Source organism: Dendropsophus ebraccatus, chromosome 5 (assembly GCF_027789765.1).
Source record: "Dendropsophus ebraccatus isolate aDenEbr1 chromosome 5, aDenEbr1.pat, whole genome shotgun sequence".
NCBI lineage: Eukaryota > Metazoa > Chordata > Amphibia > Anura > Hylidae > Dendropsophus > Dendropsophus ebraccatus.
In genome coordinates this window covers 76,793,763-76,812,114 of record NC_091458.1, presented here as the reverse complement: position 1 = coordinate 76,812,114, position 18,352 = coordinate 76,793,763, and the positions used below count along the sequence as shown (strand labels likewise).

At 40.4% G+C, this 18,352-nt stretch overlaps 1 protein-coding gene across 1 annotated transcript in view; it reads left to right on the top strand.

Moving 5' to 3' along the window:
• LOC138794167 (protocadherin-9-like) overlaps positions 1-13,689 on the top strand; it is a 544,054-nt gene extending 530,365 nt beyond the window's left edge. Inside the window, exon 4 of the mRNA XM_069972938.1 lies at positions 13,231-13,689. Within this exon, the coding sequence (XP_069829039.1) occupies positions 13,231-13,604 (374 nt within the window). The 3' untranslated portion in view covers positions 13,605-13,689. The remainder of the gene's footprint in view (positions 1-13,230) is intronic.
• Positions 13,690-18,352: the final 4,663 nt, after the last annotated feature.

The following is an 18,352-nucleotide window of genomic DNA, read 5'->3' as shown; positions in this document are numbered from 1 at the left end:
ACAGGCTCAGGCAGCCGCTAAACAGGATCAGGAGGCCGCTAACCTGCGCCATGAACAGGCATTGGCTGCACACCAGCAGGCTAATAGGCTGCAACAACAGGCTCTAACAGACGCTAACCTGCGCCACGAACAGGCTCTGACAGATGCTAATAAGCGCCACGAACAAGCGATGGCCCAACAACAGAGACTTATTGAGCACCTGATAGCAAAGCAAGAGGCGTCTGCAGGTGCTAATCCCCAGCTGGTCGCAGCAGCCGCGCCAGAGACTTTGTCTGTGAGAAGAGCCGTGCAGCGTGCGCTGCAAAAGATGACTGCTGATGACGATGTTGAGGCCTATTTAACTGTCTTTGAGCGTGTGGCTGAGCGAGAAAAGCTACCCTCCACTGAGTGGGCAGAAGTGATTGCGCCTTATTTAACAGGCGAACCTCAAAAGGCCTATTATGACCTCAGTGAGCAAGAGGTCAAGGACTATCCTCGGCTAAAAGCAGAGGTACTCGCCCGACTAGGAGTTACTGCTGCTGTCCGTGCCCGGAGGGTCCGCAACTGGAGCTACAGTCTGGACAAGTCAGCGAGGTCCCAGATGTACGACCTGATCCATTTGGCAAGAAAGTGGTTGGAGCCAGACACCTCTACTCCTGCCCAGATCCTAGAGAGGGTCGTGATGGATCGCTACCTCCGTGCCCTTCCTGCTGATCTACAACGCTGGGTGGGACAAGGCGACCCTAGGAGTGCCGACGAACTCGTCAGCCTTGTGGAGAGGTTCCAGGCGACCGAGGACTACCTCTGTGATGTTCCTGCAGCACCGTCACCTCCCCGGAGTGCCAGACCTGTGCCTTCAGCTGGTAAGAGACTTCCATCTATTGGGGGAGTGTGGAGGGGTGCTGATAGAGGGAAGAGCGCTCAGGAGGTGTCTCAGGGGCAAAAGACTGGTGGTGGTCCCCGGTGGCTAAGTGGCCCTAAAAAGGACTCCCTGCCAAGGAGACCAGGCCCTATCCAGTGCTGGAGATGCCATGAGACGGGACATATGTCTGCCCATTGCCCTCTTACCACTGAGCCCATGGAGTGTGACGCTAGCCGGCGTCAGTCGCTATTTGCGGAGCCGTCTTTTGTTGCAGTCACTGGACTAGAGACTGAACCACAAGTCTGCAACATTACTGTAAATGACTTCCCTGTTAAGGCGTTGTTGGACTCAGGAAGCCTTGTCACCTTGGTGCATGCCAGCTTGGTGGCCGGGGACTTTGTGCCAAAAAGACATATGAGTGTGGTGTGCATACATGGCGATACAAAGGTTTACCCTATAGTACTGGCTAATGTCGGGACTGAACTAGGCGCTGTACAATATGAAGTGGGTGTGGTTAAAAACCTTATGCATAATGTGATATTGGGGCGTGATTTTCCTTTGTTCTGGGCTCTATGGGGAAAACAACAATCCCCTGAAAGGAGTGAGGAGACCCCTAAGTCTATTGCATTACCCACGGTAAATGATAAAAATGTACAGGATGAAAATGATGCTTTTCCTTTGCAGGTCCTGGCTGGTGAGGAAGAGGCTCCTCCCACTGCGCAGAATGTTCCAGACTTAGAGGTGTCTAGGGATAATTTTGGTACTGCACAATTACAGGACCCCACTCTCAAAAATGCGAGAGAGCAGGTCACTGTTATGAATGGGGTACCTCAGGAGCCAGAAGCTGAGAAAAAATTTCCACATTTTTCTATGACTAATGATCTCTACTATAGAGTCACTAGGATTAATGATGAGGTGGTGGAACAGCTTCTGGTGCCTAAGTCGTACCGGCGTCAGGTACTCGACATGGCCCATAATCATGTCCTTGGGGGCCACTTGGGGACAGATAAAACACAGGAGAGAGTCCTCCAGAGGTTTTATTGGCCTGCGATTTATGCTGACATAAAAAAATACTGTGAGTCGTGCCCCACATGTCAGCTTAGCGCTCCAGTGTCGCATTTTCGCAGTCCTTTGGTCCCACTCCCCATCATAGAGGTACCTTTTGACCGGATCGCAATGGACTTGGTGGGCCCCATTGTAAAGTCGGCTAGGGGACACCAGTACATTCTAGTTGTGTTGGACTACGCGACCCGCTATCCTGAGGCTGTACCCCTAAGAAACACTGCCTCTACAACAATTGCACGGGAATTGTTTTATATGTTTTCCAGGGTGGGGATCCCCAAGGAAATCTTGACCGACCAAGGTACCCCATTTGTGTCAAAGGTAATGAAAGAGCTATGCAAACTGTTTAAAATCTCACACCTACGAACCTCTGTATATCACCCACAGACAGACGGGTTAGTGGAGAGGTTTAATAAAACCCTGAAACATATGTTAAAGAAAGTAGTGGAAAAAGATGGTCGGGATTGGGATCACTTACTACCTTACCTGATGTTTTCTATTAGGGAAGTACCCCAAGCGTCCACAGGGTTCTCTCCCTTCGAATTAGTCTATGGTCGTCACCCTAGGGGTTTGTTGGATATAGCGAAAGAGACATGGGAAAGTGAGTCCACCCCATACAAGAGTGTTATAGAGCATGTAGCACAAATGCAGGACCGTATAGCCACTGTAATGCCCCTAGTAAGGGAACACCTCCAGAGGGCGCAAGAGGGCCAAAGCAGAATTTACAATCGTTCTGCAAGAATCAGGACATTTAGCCCAGGTGACCGGGTACTCATACTTGTTCCCACGGTAGAAAGCAAATTCTTAGCAAAGTGGCAGGGTCCCTATGAAATTGTAGAGAAGATCAGTGAGGTCAACTACAAGGTACACCAACCAGGTAGAAGGAAGCCTTTTCAAGTTTATCACATAAACTTGATCAAGCCCTGGAAAGACAGGGAATCCTTGGTGGCGACAAATCCTGTTGGTCATCTGTCACCACCAATCCCTCCGGTCAGGATTGGTGATACTCTATCAGTGTCCCAGAAGCAGGAAGCTAAGGAGTTCCTGCAGAGAAATAAAGACAAGTTTTCTGACCTCCCAGGGCGTACGCATCTCATTAGTCATCATATTGAAACTGAGCCTAGAAGCAGAGTAAACCTTAAGCCCTATAGGATACCAGAAGCACGGAGGGAGGCGGTATCATCCGAGGTAAAACGTATGCTTGACCTAGGAGTCATTGAGGTGTCCCAGAGCGAGTGGTCCAGCCCGATTGTGTTAATCCCAAAGCCCAATGGAACTTGGAGGTTCTGTAATGATTTTAGAAAGTTAAATGAGATCTCCAAGTTCGATGCCTACCCCATGCCCAGGGTAGATGAGTTGATAGAAAGGATGGGTAATGCCAGGTACATAACTACCCTCGATCTCACTAAGGGCTACTGGCAGATCCCACTCACTCCTAAGGCTAGAGAGAAGACTGCATTCTCCACCCCTGATGGGCTCTTCCAATACGTAGTGATGCCATTCGGGTTACATGGAGCCCCTGCCACTTTTCAGAGGTTGATGGACTTGATTCTGCGACCACATCGTGATTACTCCGCTGCCTACCTCGATGATGTGGTCATTTTTAGCCCGGATTGGGAAAGTCACCTCTGTAAGGTCCAGGCGGTGTTAGATGCCATAAGTGATGCGGGGTTAACCATCAATGCAGAGAAGTGTGCACTAGCCTTAGAGGAGGCCAAATACTTGGGCTACATTATTGGGAGGGGGTTAGTGAAACCACAACTAAATAAAATTGAGGCAATACAGAATTGGCCTCAACCCCTCACAAAGAAACAGGTCAGAGCTTTCCTGGGTATTACGGGCTATTACCGTAGGTTTGTGCCGAATTTTGCTTCAGTTGCAGCCTCACTAACTGACCTGACAAAGGGTGCGAAGTCCGCAATGGTGACATGGACTCCAGAGGCCGAGGAGGCTTTTCAAAGCCTTAAGTCTGCCTTGTGCCGACAACCGGTGCTAGTTACCCCTGACTTTAGGCGAGAGTTTCTAGTACAGACAGATGCCTCCAACACAGGGTTAGGTGCCGTCCTCTCACAGGTCGTGAATGGCGAGGAGCACCCGGTGATGTACTTAAGTAGGAAGCTATCCCCGGCCGAGAAAAACTATGCCATAGTTGAGCGAGAATGTCTGGCAGTGAAGTGGGCCCTCGAATCCCTGAAGTACTACTTGCTAGGCAGGAGATTCAAGTTAGTGACAGACCATGCCCCCCTAACATGGATGAAGCTTAACAAAGAAAAAAACGCAAGGGTGACTAGATGGTTTCTGTCCCTACAAAACTTCAATTTCACTGTAGAACACCGGCCAGGGAAATTACAGGCGAATGCTGACGCCCTATCAAGGGTACACTGCCTGTGGGGACAAAACGCTCAGCCCTCCGGTCTGAAGAAGAGGGGGGGGATATGTGGACATGTCACTGGAGATGTGTTTGAGGGGGTGTACATCTCACCTAGGCTGATGCGTAGTGTGAGGTGGTAAGTCCAGGAGGGATCTGTTGCTCAGCAGTGCTATGCTGCTGAGTTATTATTTATTTTTACCGGGCCTGGATTTACTGGAATGGTGGATAGGTTGGTAGTGGGATCTGCCATTCCCTCCCCCTCGATCCAGTATGGGTTTTGGGATCAGGTGAGCTCTGATCCCAATCAGCCTGAGAAGGCAAAAGGTGAGCTCAGTGTGCAGGGGAGTCTCTCAGACAGGAGTGAACAGCCTGCATGGTGTGTTCGCTGGGAGCTGGGGCTTATGCACACCCTGCAATATTACCTGCCAAGTGAAGTGACAGAGAGGTAACCTGTTGTATTAGTAAGCGCCCAGACGGGCAGGACTTTTTGTTTTGTTTATTCTCACTGCACGGTGTTGCTGTATTTACGTTGCTGGACCGTTTATGCTACAAATAAACACCAAAGCTGTTTTTAAGTCCAAGTTTGCTGCCTGAACTGTGTCCTAACACACCATCCCCCGGGAAGATCCCTACAGTATATATATATATATATATATCTATATATATATATCTATCTATATATATATATATATATATATATATATATATATATATATATATATATATATAGATATATAGATATATATATACATACTGCGGTCTATTGTAAGGTACTGTATATGCACAATGCAGCAAATATTATCATATACAGTTTACTCAGTTAATTCTTCTGCAGTAAAACATTGTGCAAACATTTGTGAAGTATGTGATCATAGTCCTAAAGAACAGAATGATCTCATTTTATTGTGCTCCAATATGTTCAAGACTCGCAACAAGCAGAAAGTATTTTTACCTATTGGATGAAGTCACTGTTGGCAACATACCATAAATACTTTTTGGAATCAGACTTCATGCCCTAAACTGTTCCATTTTCAATAATCCTATTTTTTTTTTTTTTATTGCTTTCCTTAGCAATGATTTTTCTCATCTACTACCGTGGATTTATTGTTGTACTTATTCATAAACTATATCACATTTGTTTGAATTGTCATTAACAAAATTGCTCTTTACTGCAAATTAATATGAATATAACAATAAGTAGGTAGACATATTAGCCTATAGTCACTTGCTTTGCATAAGGACATCACATAGTGATAAAATTTGTAAGTATTTACTATCTCTGTCCATCAACAATGTAACAAGTTTTATATGTTGTGTTAAATCAAATAAACAGCAGTGCTGACACTGCAGATCCTTTACAATTGTGATGGCAAATTAAAGGTGTAGTTTAGCAAAAAAAAAAAAAAAAAAAATCTTTCAAATAAACTGGTGACAGAAAGTGCCAGAGATTTGTAGTTTACTTCTATTAAAAAATCTCAAGTCTTTCAGTACTTATCAGCTGCTGTATGTGCTGCATGTTTTTCTAATGCTGTTTGTAATGCTTTTTTTCTAATGCTGAATAAACCATTGACAACCCTGGATGTAAGCTTATGTCCTTGCACTGTTAGGGGGTTTCAGAGAGGGGTCACATCAAGGCATCATGGCTAATAGTGGGCGTGGGCTGACTACTGTGTCCAGTTACTTAACGGTTTAAATGTAGCTGTCAAAACCTACAGCTCTATTTAAATCCTATTAAAGCACCATCTGTGGTGGTCTAGTGGCCAGATCACCCTCCCACGGAAATCCATCCTTCTGGACGGGTCGGCACTGCAATGACGCAGATCCTGACTCGGCAATCAATTACTATGGACTCCAGCAGCCCATGGTAATCGAGCACTGATCTTATGGATCAATGCAGTACATATGTGTACACATGTGTATATATGTAGTTAGCATCAAGTTACTGTGTAAAAAATATAAAATGCCATCCCATAATAAAATTTAAAATCACCCCCTTTTCCCATTTTATAAATAAAAGGTGTTTGAATAAAAAATGTTGAATTTATGCAGGCAAAGTACTGATAGAAAGTTTAGATCATGGCGCAAAAAATGACACCTTACACAGCCCCATACACCAAAAATAAAAGCATTATAAGGACAGTAATGGAGCAATGTTAAACATAGTTTTTTTTTAGGTTTAATTTTTTTTAAGCAGTCAAATGAAATAAAAATTAATGTAAGTTTCCTATCACCATAATTGCACAGATTTGAGAAACATAGAAAAGATGCCAGTTTTACCATAGGGTGAACGGCATGAACATGAACAGCGTGAACATTAGGCACCAGTTCATAGAGATGATGTCCTGAAATTAGAAAGGGTATGAAGATACTACTAAACTAATAAGGAGTATGGAGCATCTTTATTATGAGAAAAGAGTAAAAACATCTAATTTGTTCAGTCTTGAAAAGAGGTGTTTGAGGGGAGATATGATCAATTTATTTGAGTATAAAAATGGCTCCTACAAAAAATATGGTGGAAAACTGTCCTGGATAAAACTCCGCCTGGAGAAAAAAAGTTTAATCTCCAGTGACAAACCTCCTTTACCATGAGAACAGTCAATCTGTGAAACAATGGGGAGAGATTTATCAAAGGGTGTAAAAATTTGAGTGGTGTAAACTGCCCACAATAACCAAATACAACTCCTCTTTCCTTTCACTAGAGCTGAAAGCTAAGCTGTGATTGGTTGCTGTGGGCAGTTTGCACCAGTCTAAATTTTACACCCTTTGATATATCTACCCCAATGTACCTTAGAAGGTGGTAGCGACAGAAACTGTGGAGGGCTTTAAAACAGACTTAGATACATTTTTCAAGCAAATAAAAATTAATGTGTACAGTATGAAAAAGGAAAGGATCTCTATCACATCCTTTCCCATCCTTCATGAGTCTTTTTGAAAACACATTATGTAATCATATCCAGTAAAGTTCTATTATAATCCTTTCCCTAAATGCATAAATTCCCTAAAAGCAGAATAATTATTTGAACTGCAAAAAGGGTCTGAAAAAGGATGGAATGTTTGCTTAAAAAAAAAAACACTATGTGAGAAAAAATATCCACTCTCCCTTTCAAGTCAACAAGGAAGGTCCCATTCACATGCAAAAGGTGAGTAATAGACATAAGCGAATAGTTAAATATTTAAAGGTTCAAAATTTGATTAGAATAGATCGGGATGTTCGACTATTCAATCGAATATTGAACCCCATTAAAGTCTATGGGAGAAAAATGCTTGTTTATTGGACATCTAAATTAGACGAATTAGAGGTCACCAATTCAATAAAGACTTCTTTAGAAAATGATGCAAATACCTCTGGAATGCAACTGGGAAAGCAGGGAAGCAGTATTGAACCACTATTACAGGGAGCGATATTAGAGGTCCCCAGGAATATGCCGCTCCATGTATTACAAATATTCTTTCTAATAAAGCTATTTTTCATTTACAATAGCAACATTAGAACACACATTTTCTATTTTATATGTCCGCCCAATTGATTGGCTATGTGGACAAAAAGAAGCCGGAGGCGGCACACCCCCATATCCCCTTGTTGACCATTTTATAAAAAAAAAAAAAAAAAATGCTGGTCATCGACGAAGTCCTCTGAATCCGGCGTAATCCATAGGATGCCGATATCTGAAAAACAAACAGGGAGAAACACACAAAAAACACACAAACAGGAGCACAACACTTATCATTGTGATTGGTATTCTGCACCTTACAGAAGGCAGCATCTTTCCAGATTGTTGCTTACAGTGTCGCACCCACGGGGTTAAAGGAGGATGCATTGCATCATCCTTAACCCTTTGGGTGCCATACTGAACAATCTTACCCCGAAGGGGTTAAGTAAGGGTCCCCGCTTAACCCCTTGGGGGCCAGACTGATATCATCCTGCACCCATACCAGCAAGGAAGGTATTAAGTGACCACCTTCCTTGCTGGGATGGGTGCAGTGAAGGTGGGAAGAAGGGCAGAGCTTTCTAATCACTGTCTGAAGTTTTCAGCACCTGGCTCATTTTTCCAGGTGCTAAGACAGGACTGCAGAGGAGGCCGGAAGAGGCTGAATATGACGCTGCGGGAGTGCGGATGCGGTGAGTGGACTATGTAAACTTTATTAAAACAGCTAAACAATTGTTTCGCTGTTTTAGTAAAGTTAATTTAGATTTGAATATTCGATCTCATATTCGATCAAACTCGAATCTTTTGAGCAGTGCAATCTTTGATCAAATAGCTTTTCGATAGAGTACTGTTCGTTCATCTCTAGTGAGTAACAATAAACTTCAACCACACCATAAGCCACAATGATAGGGTCAGTACTCCATACATACTCAAAACAGTATCAATTAGTTATTAGAGATGAGAGAGTACTAAAATGCTCTGGTGCTTGATACTCGAGATGAATATTTCCCGATGCTCGGGTGCTCGTTTCGAGTAACGAACCCCATTGAAGTCAATGGGAAACTCGAGCATTTTTGCAGGGGACCAAAGCTCTGCACAGGGAAGGTTGCGTGAAAACCCGGAAACCTCAGAAGATGATGAAAACAACACGTAAATGGACAGGAAACAGCAGGGGCAGCATGCATGGTTTCCTCTGGGGGTGGCTAATCACAACATTACGCCAAATTATGGGTTCCCGGATCTCTCCCCCATGTTCCTGTACCTCCTCCCTCACTCCAACTACTGTTCATTGTCGGGCCAGTAATCTCCTGAGTTGATCGATGTCTATCAGCACAGTGAGGATAGGTATAGCTGAACTACAGATCCCAGCCAGCAAAAAGAATGTTAGCAACAGGACAAATTGACTACTGACAGCAGATTTGTGGGTATTTGTATAGAGTATGTGTGTAACTGGTGTTTTTTTTAAGTAATGTCAGCAACAGGACAAATTGACTGCTGACAGCTGCACTACAAGTCCAAGCCAGCAGCCAAGAGTATAAAAAAATATGTTTTGAAAATTTTAAGCCCTTACAAGGACTGTTTGGTTTTTCGTGTCGGATTCCTGCCTAACCGCACACTAATTCACTGCTTTACACTCTCCCTGACAGACAGCAGCTCTCTCCCTATGCTCATCCACCCTGCGTCTGAAGCGAGCATCACGGTACCTGATTCTTATATGCCCAGGTCATCTGATCTGGCCAGCCAATCGCTGCTATTGACATGTAGGATTCCCACGTGATGCTATGAGCTCCCAAAGAATCTCCTGCATGATGATTGGCTGAAAAAAAAGACGCAAAACATGCAGGAACAGGAAGATGCCATTGTCTCAAATATCGCAAGCACCATCGAGTACCCTAAAACTCGAAGGAGTACCAAGCTCGGACAAGCATGTTCGCTCATCTCTATTAGTTATCAAATCCATATGTGAATTCCACTAAAATATGTTAGTAATCCAATAGGAATTAGAACATTTAAAACAATGTACAAACATTGTTGCAGGCCAATGTTTCATTCCTTTTAGTCCTTGTTCATGGCACTAGATTTATGCTGATAACATAAAAATTGTATTACTTTATTACCTTGAAGGGCCCAGCCTTTATTTAGCAAGCGTAAAAATATGCAACTTTTGCATGCCAGAAAACAGACCTGCTGAGCTTGATCACTCCCCACCTTTGTTTTTGTGTAGCTGATATAAGTGATGCCACAGTGTATCAATGTACATAGGTCTTCATCAATTTTGTTTTTCTTAAGAACTTGTCATTATTAATTTGTCTGTGGTAAAAGCCAACAGTTCAAAGTTAAAAAAAAAAAAAAAAAAAAACTACAACCAACACAGGTGTAAGCTACTTCTAGTGCATGATGTTGGCTTCAAGGTGCCCATGGTTGTTAAATATCATGCTAAGAGGTTGTGGAAAAATATTGTTTGTTGATGACATCTGAAGGAATGCTTCTAATTGAATTGTTCCTATAGGATTCTATCATTTAAACTAAAATAATATGTGCAAAAGAAAAATTACAATCCTTCATATACTTCCACCACCATAGAATTAACATTCGTGTTATGTGATGCTTTAACCATCTTAGTATTAACAAAAAAAATCTATAAGACATCAATTAGAGAATGGCTATGACAGGTTTTACTATGTATTCTTGAATATTACATGTGGAAGAGAACTTACAATGTGGACAATATATACTGTATATTCATAAATCAGCATAGAAAATAACATACAGCATATATTCAAGAATTCACTTGACAGTGATATATAGCCTTATAAGCTCACAATAGTGGACACTTCTATTAGCATAGTCTCTATGGTGATTCTTACTTTTTTTTTTTCAAATAACTCTTTTAAAAGACTCTTTAAGACTTTACTCATTATGTATAATGCAACAGGTAATTTCAATTTTCTTATTATTAGACTCCATTTGACTTAGCTAAACCTTCTTTTACAGCTTAGCTAGCAATTAATTCCACATATCTTTCCCTTTCGTGGTGCTTGATATTTAAATTTACTGCTTCTCACTGTAATCCTTATTATCCTGTCAGCAAGTAATGTAGACCCAAAGTCATCTTGTCCTTGCGTTGATGGTACCAGTGTTTTGGCTTGATCTTCTCCACTATATTATTTTTATCACTGTGTCACTGTGCTTAGGTACACATGGAAAAATAAATAGTTTGATTTTAACTTAAGTTTAACAATTGAATTAAGTCCATGTTAGTAACTGACTGTTTTTATTATCAAAAACTTAAAATATTAAATAACTAGAAGAATGGAATTGCTAAAAATGTATGAAATGAATTATACATGTGATGCAGAAATCAGGATTACACAATTCTAATTGATAACAAGGATGGAAAAATGCTTATGTGCTTTTTACACAAGCAAAAGTATTACTTCAAAAGGAACACTAAGTAGCAAGAGTGGAATAATCAGTACAAAAGTAAACTTGTGTCTCTAAATAGTACTTTAAAGAATTTGTGAATACAAAAAAATGCAACAAAAAAGAGCACTCTCAGTTGAATAGTGTCTTGAGCCTGAAAGGGTTTTGATTTGCTTATGTATTTAGAAATGTTCATGCTGGCATTCAGAAAAAAGATTTTAGCTTTATTAGGGTTAAGAAAACTAACAACAACAACAACAATATTTATTTTATAGTGCAACAATTTCTGTTACATGTCAAAATGTATTTCCAATAACAAGTACACTTTAAAGCATTAGGCCCCTTACACATATGTGATTACTGCAATTGTGGATAGTATAGGAGCCTATTCAAGTCTGTTGGCCTATGCACACAACCGTGCATGCCATGGCATTCGCCTAGAGCACAGACCACAAAAAAAAAAAAACAAACAAACAGAGGACTTCCATTATATGGTCCAGATTTATGTCTGGGCTCCATAGATTTGTCCAGCTTGCGATTATTGGCAGCATGCGGAGTGTCATCTGTGGGCCGCCCTCAATCAAGGACTGTGTATTGCATACACAGATGTGTGCAATAAGTTGTATTGTCTTAAAAACTTTTCACATGTCATAAGTTAGATCAGTTGAGGTCTCAGTGCTGTGTTCTTCAGGGCTGAAGTTTATTGAAAAGAAGTAACATGTCACGTTTTTTCAGTGCTTTTCACTGTTTACCATTGGAGTTTATGGGAGAAGGTTTTTTGGCATTGGATACTCAGTGATATGTTGTTTTGAACACTGAAATTCTGCATGTTGTCTGCATCAAAAACAGTGCTTGTGAATGTATATAGGGACTCTTGCAGTAGGTTTTTTAATTGCCTGTAGCTTTACCACAAGTGAACTTTTAATCAGGGGAATTATTAACAGAGTTTTACTCTTCTCTCTGACTAATGAGAGTCTTAAAGTGACTCTGTACCCACAATATGCCCACCCAAAACCGCTTTACCTTCGGATAGCTGCTTTTAATCTAAGATCTGTCATGGGGTACATTCAGCAGGTGATGCAGTTATTGTCCTGAAAAACAACTTTTAAACTTGCAGCCCTGTGTCAAACTGCCGTGGCCTAGAGTGTCTGTGCATTAGGCTGGCACAACCTCTCTGTCCCTCCTCCCCACCCTCTTAATCATTAGTAATGCTCCAGGCAGATTTTCTACTATTCATCACCTGTGTGAGCACGGCACATGGGCTGGATTGTTAAGGCACCTGTGCAGTGTTCAGACAAGTGAGGAATAGGAGAAAACCTGGCTAGAGCATTCCTAATGATGAAGAGGATGGGAAGGAGGGACAGAGAGGTTGTGCCAGCCAAATGCACAGACACTCTAGGCCATGCCAGTTTGACACAGGGCTGCAAGTTTAAAAGTTCTTTTTTTAGGAGAATAACTGCATCACCTGCCAAATGGACCCCAGGACAGAACATGGATTAAAAGCCAATATCCGAAGATACAAACGGTTTAGGGGGCACAGATTGTGGGTACAGAGTTGCTTTTAACTGGTGCCCTTGATGAAGTTTAATAAAAATCGGTTTTGCTCTTGATGTTATATGTATGGGGGATTTTTTTTCTGTTAAGTTTGTGAGAAGGGAAAGCTCTAAAAACTGTATTGCAACAGGAGTTTATCTTTTTTATTTGCTTTATAAGAGTAAAAGAAGAATTCAATGCGTTTTTATTGAGAAATTTTATAAACTTAACCTGCTTCCCTTTTCAATCTGTAAAAAATAAAGAAATCATGTTTCTTTAGACAGGCATAGGCTTTTCATATAAGAGATGTATGGATTTTACAAAACATGAAAGAATTTCCGCAGCACACACTATCATACCGACATAAAAGACATCCGGTGTTATTTAATGCTGTTTGTTTGTTGTTTTTTTTCAATATGAGTCAAAAAACATTTCTTACTCATGCACTTTAGAATGTACAGAAATATTTAGCTTAGTGTGATAAAAAATAACATTTTATTTTTTTCTTTTAATTTGTATTTTATTTGCTTTCCAAACTCATTAACACTTTTTTTTTTTTGTCTTTCACACAGACGGGCCTCTTGGACCTAGAGGATTAGGAGAAGCTACTGAAATGTGTACCCAAGAATGTCTGGTTTTGGGTCACTCTGATAATTGCTGGATGCCCCCAAGCCTGGGCCCTTACCAGCAACCAAAATCGCCTCTATCTACGTTTGCACCTCCAAAGGATTGGCTTAAAAAGGACAAATTGGTTAATGGACATACATTGACAAAAACATGGAAAGAAGATAGCAACAAAAACCAGTTCAATGACCGAAACCAATATGGCAGTACTGATGGACAATTCACGAGCGGAAATCATATGAGTGACATTCCTTTGGCTAATTTAAAGTCCTACAAGCAAGTCTCAGGTGCTCTGGATAGCCCAAAGGAGCAGCAACTATAAGCGTGTTTTTTGGACCAATGACTTTGGTAAACTAGGTTTGCTATAATTGTGTGTTCCGAGCTTCACGTACTGAGTAGACCTCTAGAACTATGCGACATATAACAAAAATATGCATACTTTTATGTTAGCACCATTGGTAACATGGTGTTCTACTATATGTGAATAAATATATTTCTAGATATGTGATTATTTTGGTGAATAGAGTTCAAAACTCTGATATATTTTCTTTCTTTCTTTCTTTTTTTTTCCTTTCCTTTTTTTTTTTCAAGATTTATTTTTACCCTGGACTGCTGCTACAGACCGCAGGAGACATCTTGCTGTAAAGATATAGGAACAGGGAAAAGACAGAACTCAGTGTGGATTGTTGTAGTTGAGAAGCATATCAAATTAGATTAATTGAATTGTACTCTTGTTGTTGTCGATATGTGCTGGAACAGTTATACTTGACATCATACTTCAAAACAAACCAGCTAAATCTTTAAAGATGAAACCTATTGTGCTATTAATAATGTTAGTGGACACTTGTATGTCATTCAGTGTTCAAATACCTGTAAATAGAAGCAAGTTACTACTAACAACTTTGTGTACTTATAAAGTTCACTTATATACTGTAGCATAATTTTGTGTCAAGGTTGCATTCTACAGTATTTTCTTTTCTTTTTTTTAAGTTTTTATTCAAGTGTTGAGTGTTTCAGTGTTTTATGTCTAACATATAATAACTTAAAACACTTGTGTTACAATATAGATGATCCTGTTTTAGTGTGGTAGGGATATATGAAGGCCATTTAGCAATTAAATTGTTCTCTAAAGGTGATATCTTGGCAATATATTATTCTATCCTTAACATTATACATTTATACATAAAGTCAAATCTAAAAGAAAGGGAAATATGTTTTATTATATAGAATTGGAAATAAGACAAAATACCCTGCAATAAAATGGTCTTATAGTCCTAATGTTGTTGATCTAGTTGCGAAAACAGTTTTATTGCTAATATGGCACCCTTTGTTGTTAGTGTGCTGTAATAACACAAGTGTTTTTTCTTAGATCATTAGCCACAAAATATTAAATGTGTTGTGATTCCATAGTATAACAGGGCATTTTCCTAGTAGGCCAATTGGCACAAAAGGTTAGCTATCAATTTATGTTGTTAAATAATGTTTGTTAACATCATTGGCCAGTGCCTGGCAGGACAAAATATCATATCACTGTTTAGCCAAAAGTGAATTCTGATGTTCATAGAATCTCAGTTGCACGTAGACATAAATTGGAACATTTTATCAAAGTTTTAGTTAAGGCATGACAGACAATTTAAACCAATAAATAGCATGCAAAATTCCTTACTGAACAAAATATCTTATGCCACAATTAAACGTCTATGACAAGTTTGTTAACTGGATGGTTCTTTTTGTTTTCTTTTTTTAAGAAATATATTTTGTGTATAGCAACTCACAATTTTATCCACAATTTAGGCGTGAAAAGGGGAAAGGGTGCATTGCTTTTTTTGCAGTAATTTGTCAGTTTGTGAGGGGTGTTTGATGATTATGACAGAATACGTATCTAACCAGTTATCCTTGTTACTGCTTTGCCAGTTCAACGTTATTTACAGTTATTTAGCTCTTGCAATAAATGTTTTAAAACCAAAGTCTGTGCTCAGTTTTTCCGTGACTTATTCAATAATGATACTATATTCTCTAAACACCTTGAACACACAGTGAACCAGGAATACTACAAATTGTAATATGTTATTATGGCAGAATAAAAGAGTGAAAGCTTGCATACAATTCAGAAATTGTACTATGAGTACTATGAGTATAATAGAATGTGCTAATTACGACAAAAGATAAATGTGAAACATTACTTTGTGACCTTTGAAGAGGCCATACCACCGGGAGCTGCTATTGTTTTACACTGATGCTATATATTATTTACTGGTGTCACCTTTCACTGTAAGGCTATGTTCACACTATGTAAGTATCGAAGTAATCACGGCCATTGTTGCCGATGTGCAACTACGGTCGTGATTACTATGGTGATTACGTAGTGCTGCATCTGAGGGAATCCCGGCTGAAACGTATACACATAGGGGGACATTTATTACGCCGGGCTTAAAGATGTCCCTGCAGCTCCGGAGCTCAGAGGATTTATGTAAAGGTGCATTGCCTCTACATAAATCCCAAGCACACGAAACCCGTCATTGCGAATAAAATGAAACCTAGGCCAGCTCAGAGCTGGTGTAGGTTTCACTATCATTTTCCCCCCGGAAAAATGATAAATGTGGCGCACCCAGCGGCCACGCCCCCTCAGCATCCTGCTGCACCCCCCATAACGCCTTCTCTGTGCCACAGTGGTGCAGGAGGCGCGGATCAGCCTGATGCAAATAAAATATTTGCATATTCGCATTTGGGAATATTTCTATGCCGCTCGGGCCCATCTGAGCCTAAAAAAGGCATTTTGGCCTTTTAATAAATTAAGCCCATAGTATACACTCTGGCCGGGATTCCTAGTGGCGCCACAAGTATCTGACATGTCAGTTTTCTGCAGCCGCTTTTCATTGAATAGCGGCTGCAGAAAACCTGTCAGTTCACACAATGGAGCGAGCAGCTTCGTTTTCACGCTCCATTGTGAGCAGCGGCTAATTCAGATTCAACAGCAGTGAAGATCAGTACCGGCTAGGATGATCTTCTCTGACAACGGCTGTTCTGTGACCCAGCTGGCTCACGGAACGGCTGGTGTCTTACTATGTGTGAACATAGCCTAATGCTGTACAGATCAAACAATAAAATGGACATTAGGGGTAAAAATCACCAACAATTTTTAAATATATATTTTTTTTAATGTTAACAATAGGTCATTTTCTGATGACATTCCCTTTAACCCTTGAAAGACAGGGCCAATTTTCATTTTTGCACTTTAGTTTTTCTTTTCCTCCTCGTACTTAAAGGGCCATAGCGCTTTTATTATTTCACATAGAGACCCACATGACCCCTTCTTTATAAAAAGACCTACATGACCCCTTTTCTATAAAGTATGCTGTGAAACCAGAAAAAAAATTATATGTGTGGTGAAATTGAAAATAAAAGATTTTTTTTTTTTTTTTTTTAATTGGGCGGGGGGGTGCTAACATGTTCACCCAAAGGTAAAACTGACATGTTATTATTGTTCCTTTAAAAAAAAATGTTTGCTAAAATTTCTCTATGACTCTATTAACACTTTAATCCTTTGATCTATGGGGCTGTGTGAGGTGTCATTTTTTTTGCCCCAGGTTTTGTACTTTCTATCGGTACCTTGTTTGCACATACAGTATGCGACTTTTTGATCACTTTTTATACATTTTTTTTCTACATTTGATGTGACCAAAATGCACAATTTTGCACTTTGGAATTTTTTTGTATTTGCGCTGTTTACCCTGCGAGATCAGGATTATTTATTCATATTTATGAAATTGGAAAAGGGGGGTGATTCAGGCTTTTATTAGGGGAGGTTTTTTTTTTATAAAAAAAAAAATTATATTTTTTTACACACTGACTACATTGTTTTACTACATTGATCACTTATCAAGATCTATGCAGTACATATATACTGCATAGATCAATGAGATCAGCAAACTATTGCTCTGGCCTGCTGCAGCCAGGAACAATAGATCGCCGAGCCTGCGTTCGCATCGTAAGGGGGGAGGGGGCGATCCCCCCCCACTAGACAACCAGTTACAGGTAAAAGCAGCCCTTTAACCCCTTAAGGACCACAGGTGTAAATTCACGCCCTGCGGTCATTAAGGGAGTTCAGAGTGGGGCCGCGTGGCGAACCCGCTATGAACCGCCACGCTCCCAAGTGCCGCATGTAGCCCGGGACCGTGGCTATTAGCGGGCACGGACCAATCGCCATGCGAGCTAATCAGTTAATCAGATGCAGCTGTGAAAGTTGACAGCTGCATCCGATTACCTTCTGCAGCCGTTCCCTGGTGTCTAGTGGGGTGGATCGCTCGGGCCGTAATTGCGCTGATCCCGGCTCGCCACTTGGTTGCTTCCGGCTGCAGCAGATCTCATTGATCTATGCTGTAAATCTATGCAGCATAGATCTCAATGAGACAGCAGTGTACTTATACTAGAAGTCCCACAGTGTAAAAAAAAAAAAAAGTGTTCTTAATAAAAGTGTGAATCTCCCCCTTTTCCCATTTTATGAATAAAAATAAATAAACATGTTTGTTATCGCCGCATGCGTAATCGCCCAAACTATTAATTTATCACATTCCTGATCTTGCACGGTAAACGGCGTAAGCGCAAAAAAATCCCAAAGTGCAAAATTGTGCATTTTCGGTCACATCAAATCCAGAAAAATTGTAATAAACAGCTATCAAAAAGTCGCTTATGCACAATCAAGGTACTGATAGAAAGTAAACATCATGGCGCAAAAAATGACACCTCACACATCCCCATAGACCAAAGGATAAAAGCGTTATAAGCCTGGGAATGGAGCGATTTTAAGGAACATATTTTTGTTAACAATGGTTTGAATTTTTTACAAGATAATCAGATAATATAAAAGTTATACATGTTACATATTTTTGTAATCGTAACAACTTAACAGACATAGATAACAAGTCAGTTTTACCCCAGGGGGAATGGCATTAAAAAAATAAATAAATAAATAAACATAATGCGGTTTTTTTTTGTTTTTGTTTTTCTTCAATTTCACCACACTTTTTTTTTCTGGTTTTACAGTGTACTTTATGAAAAAATTCAGCCAGT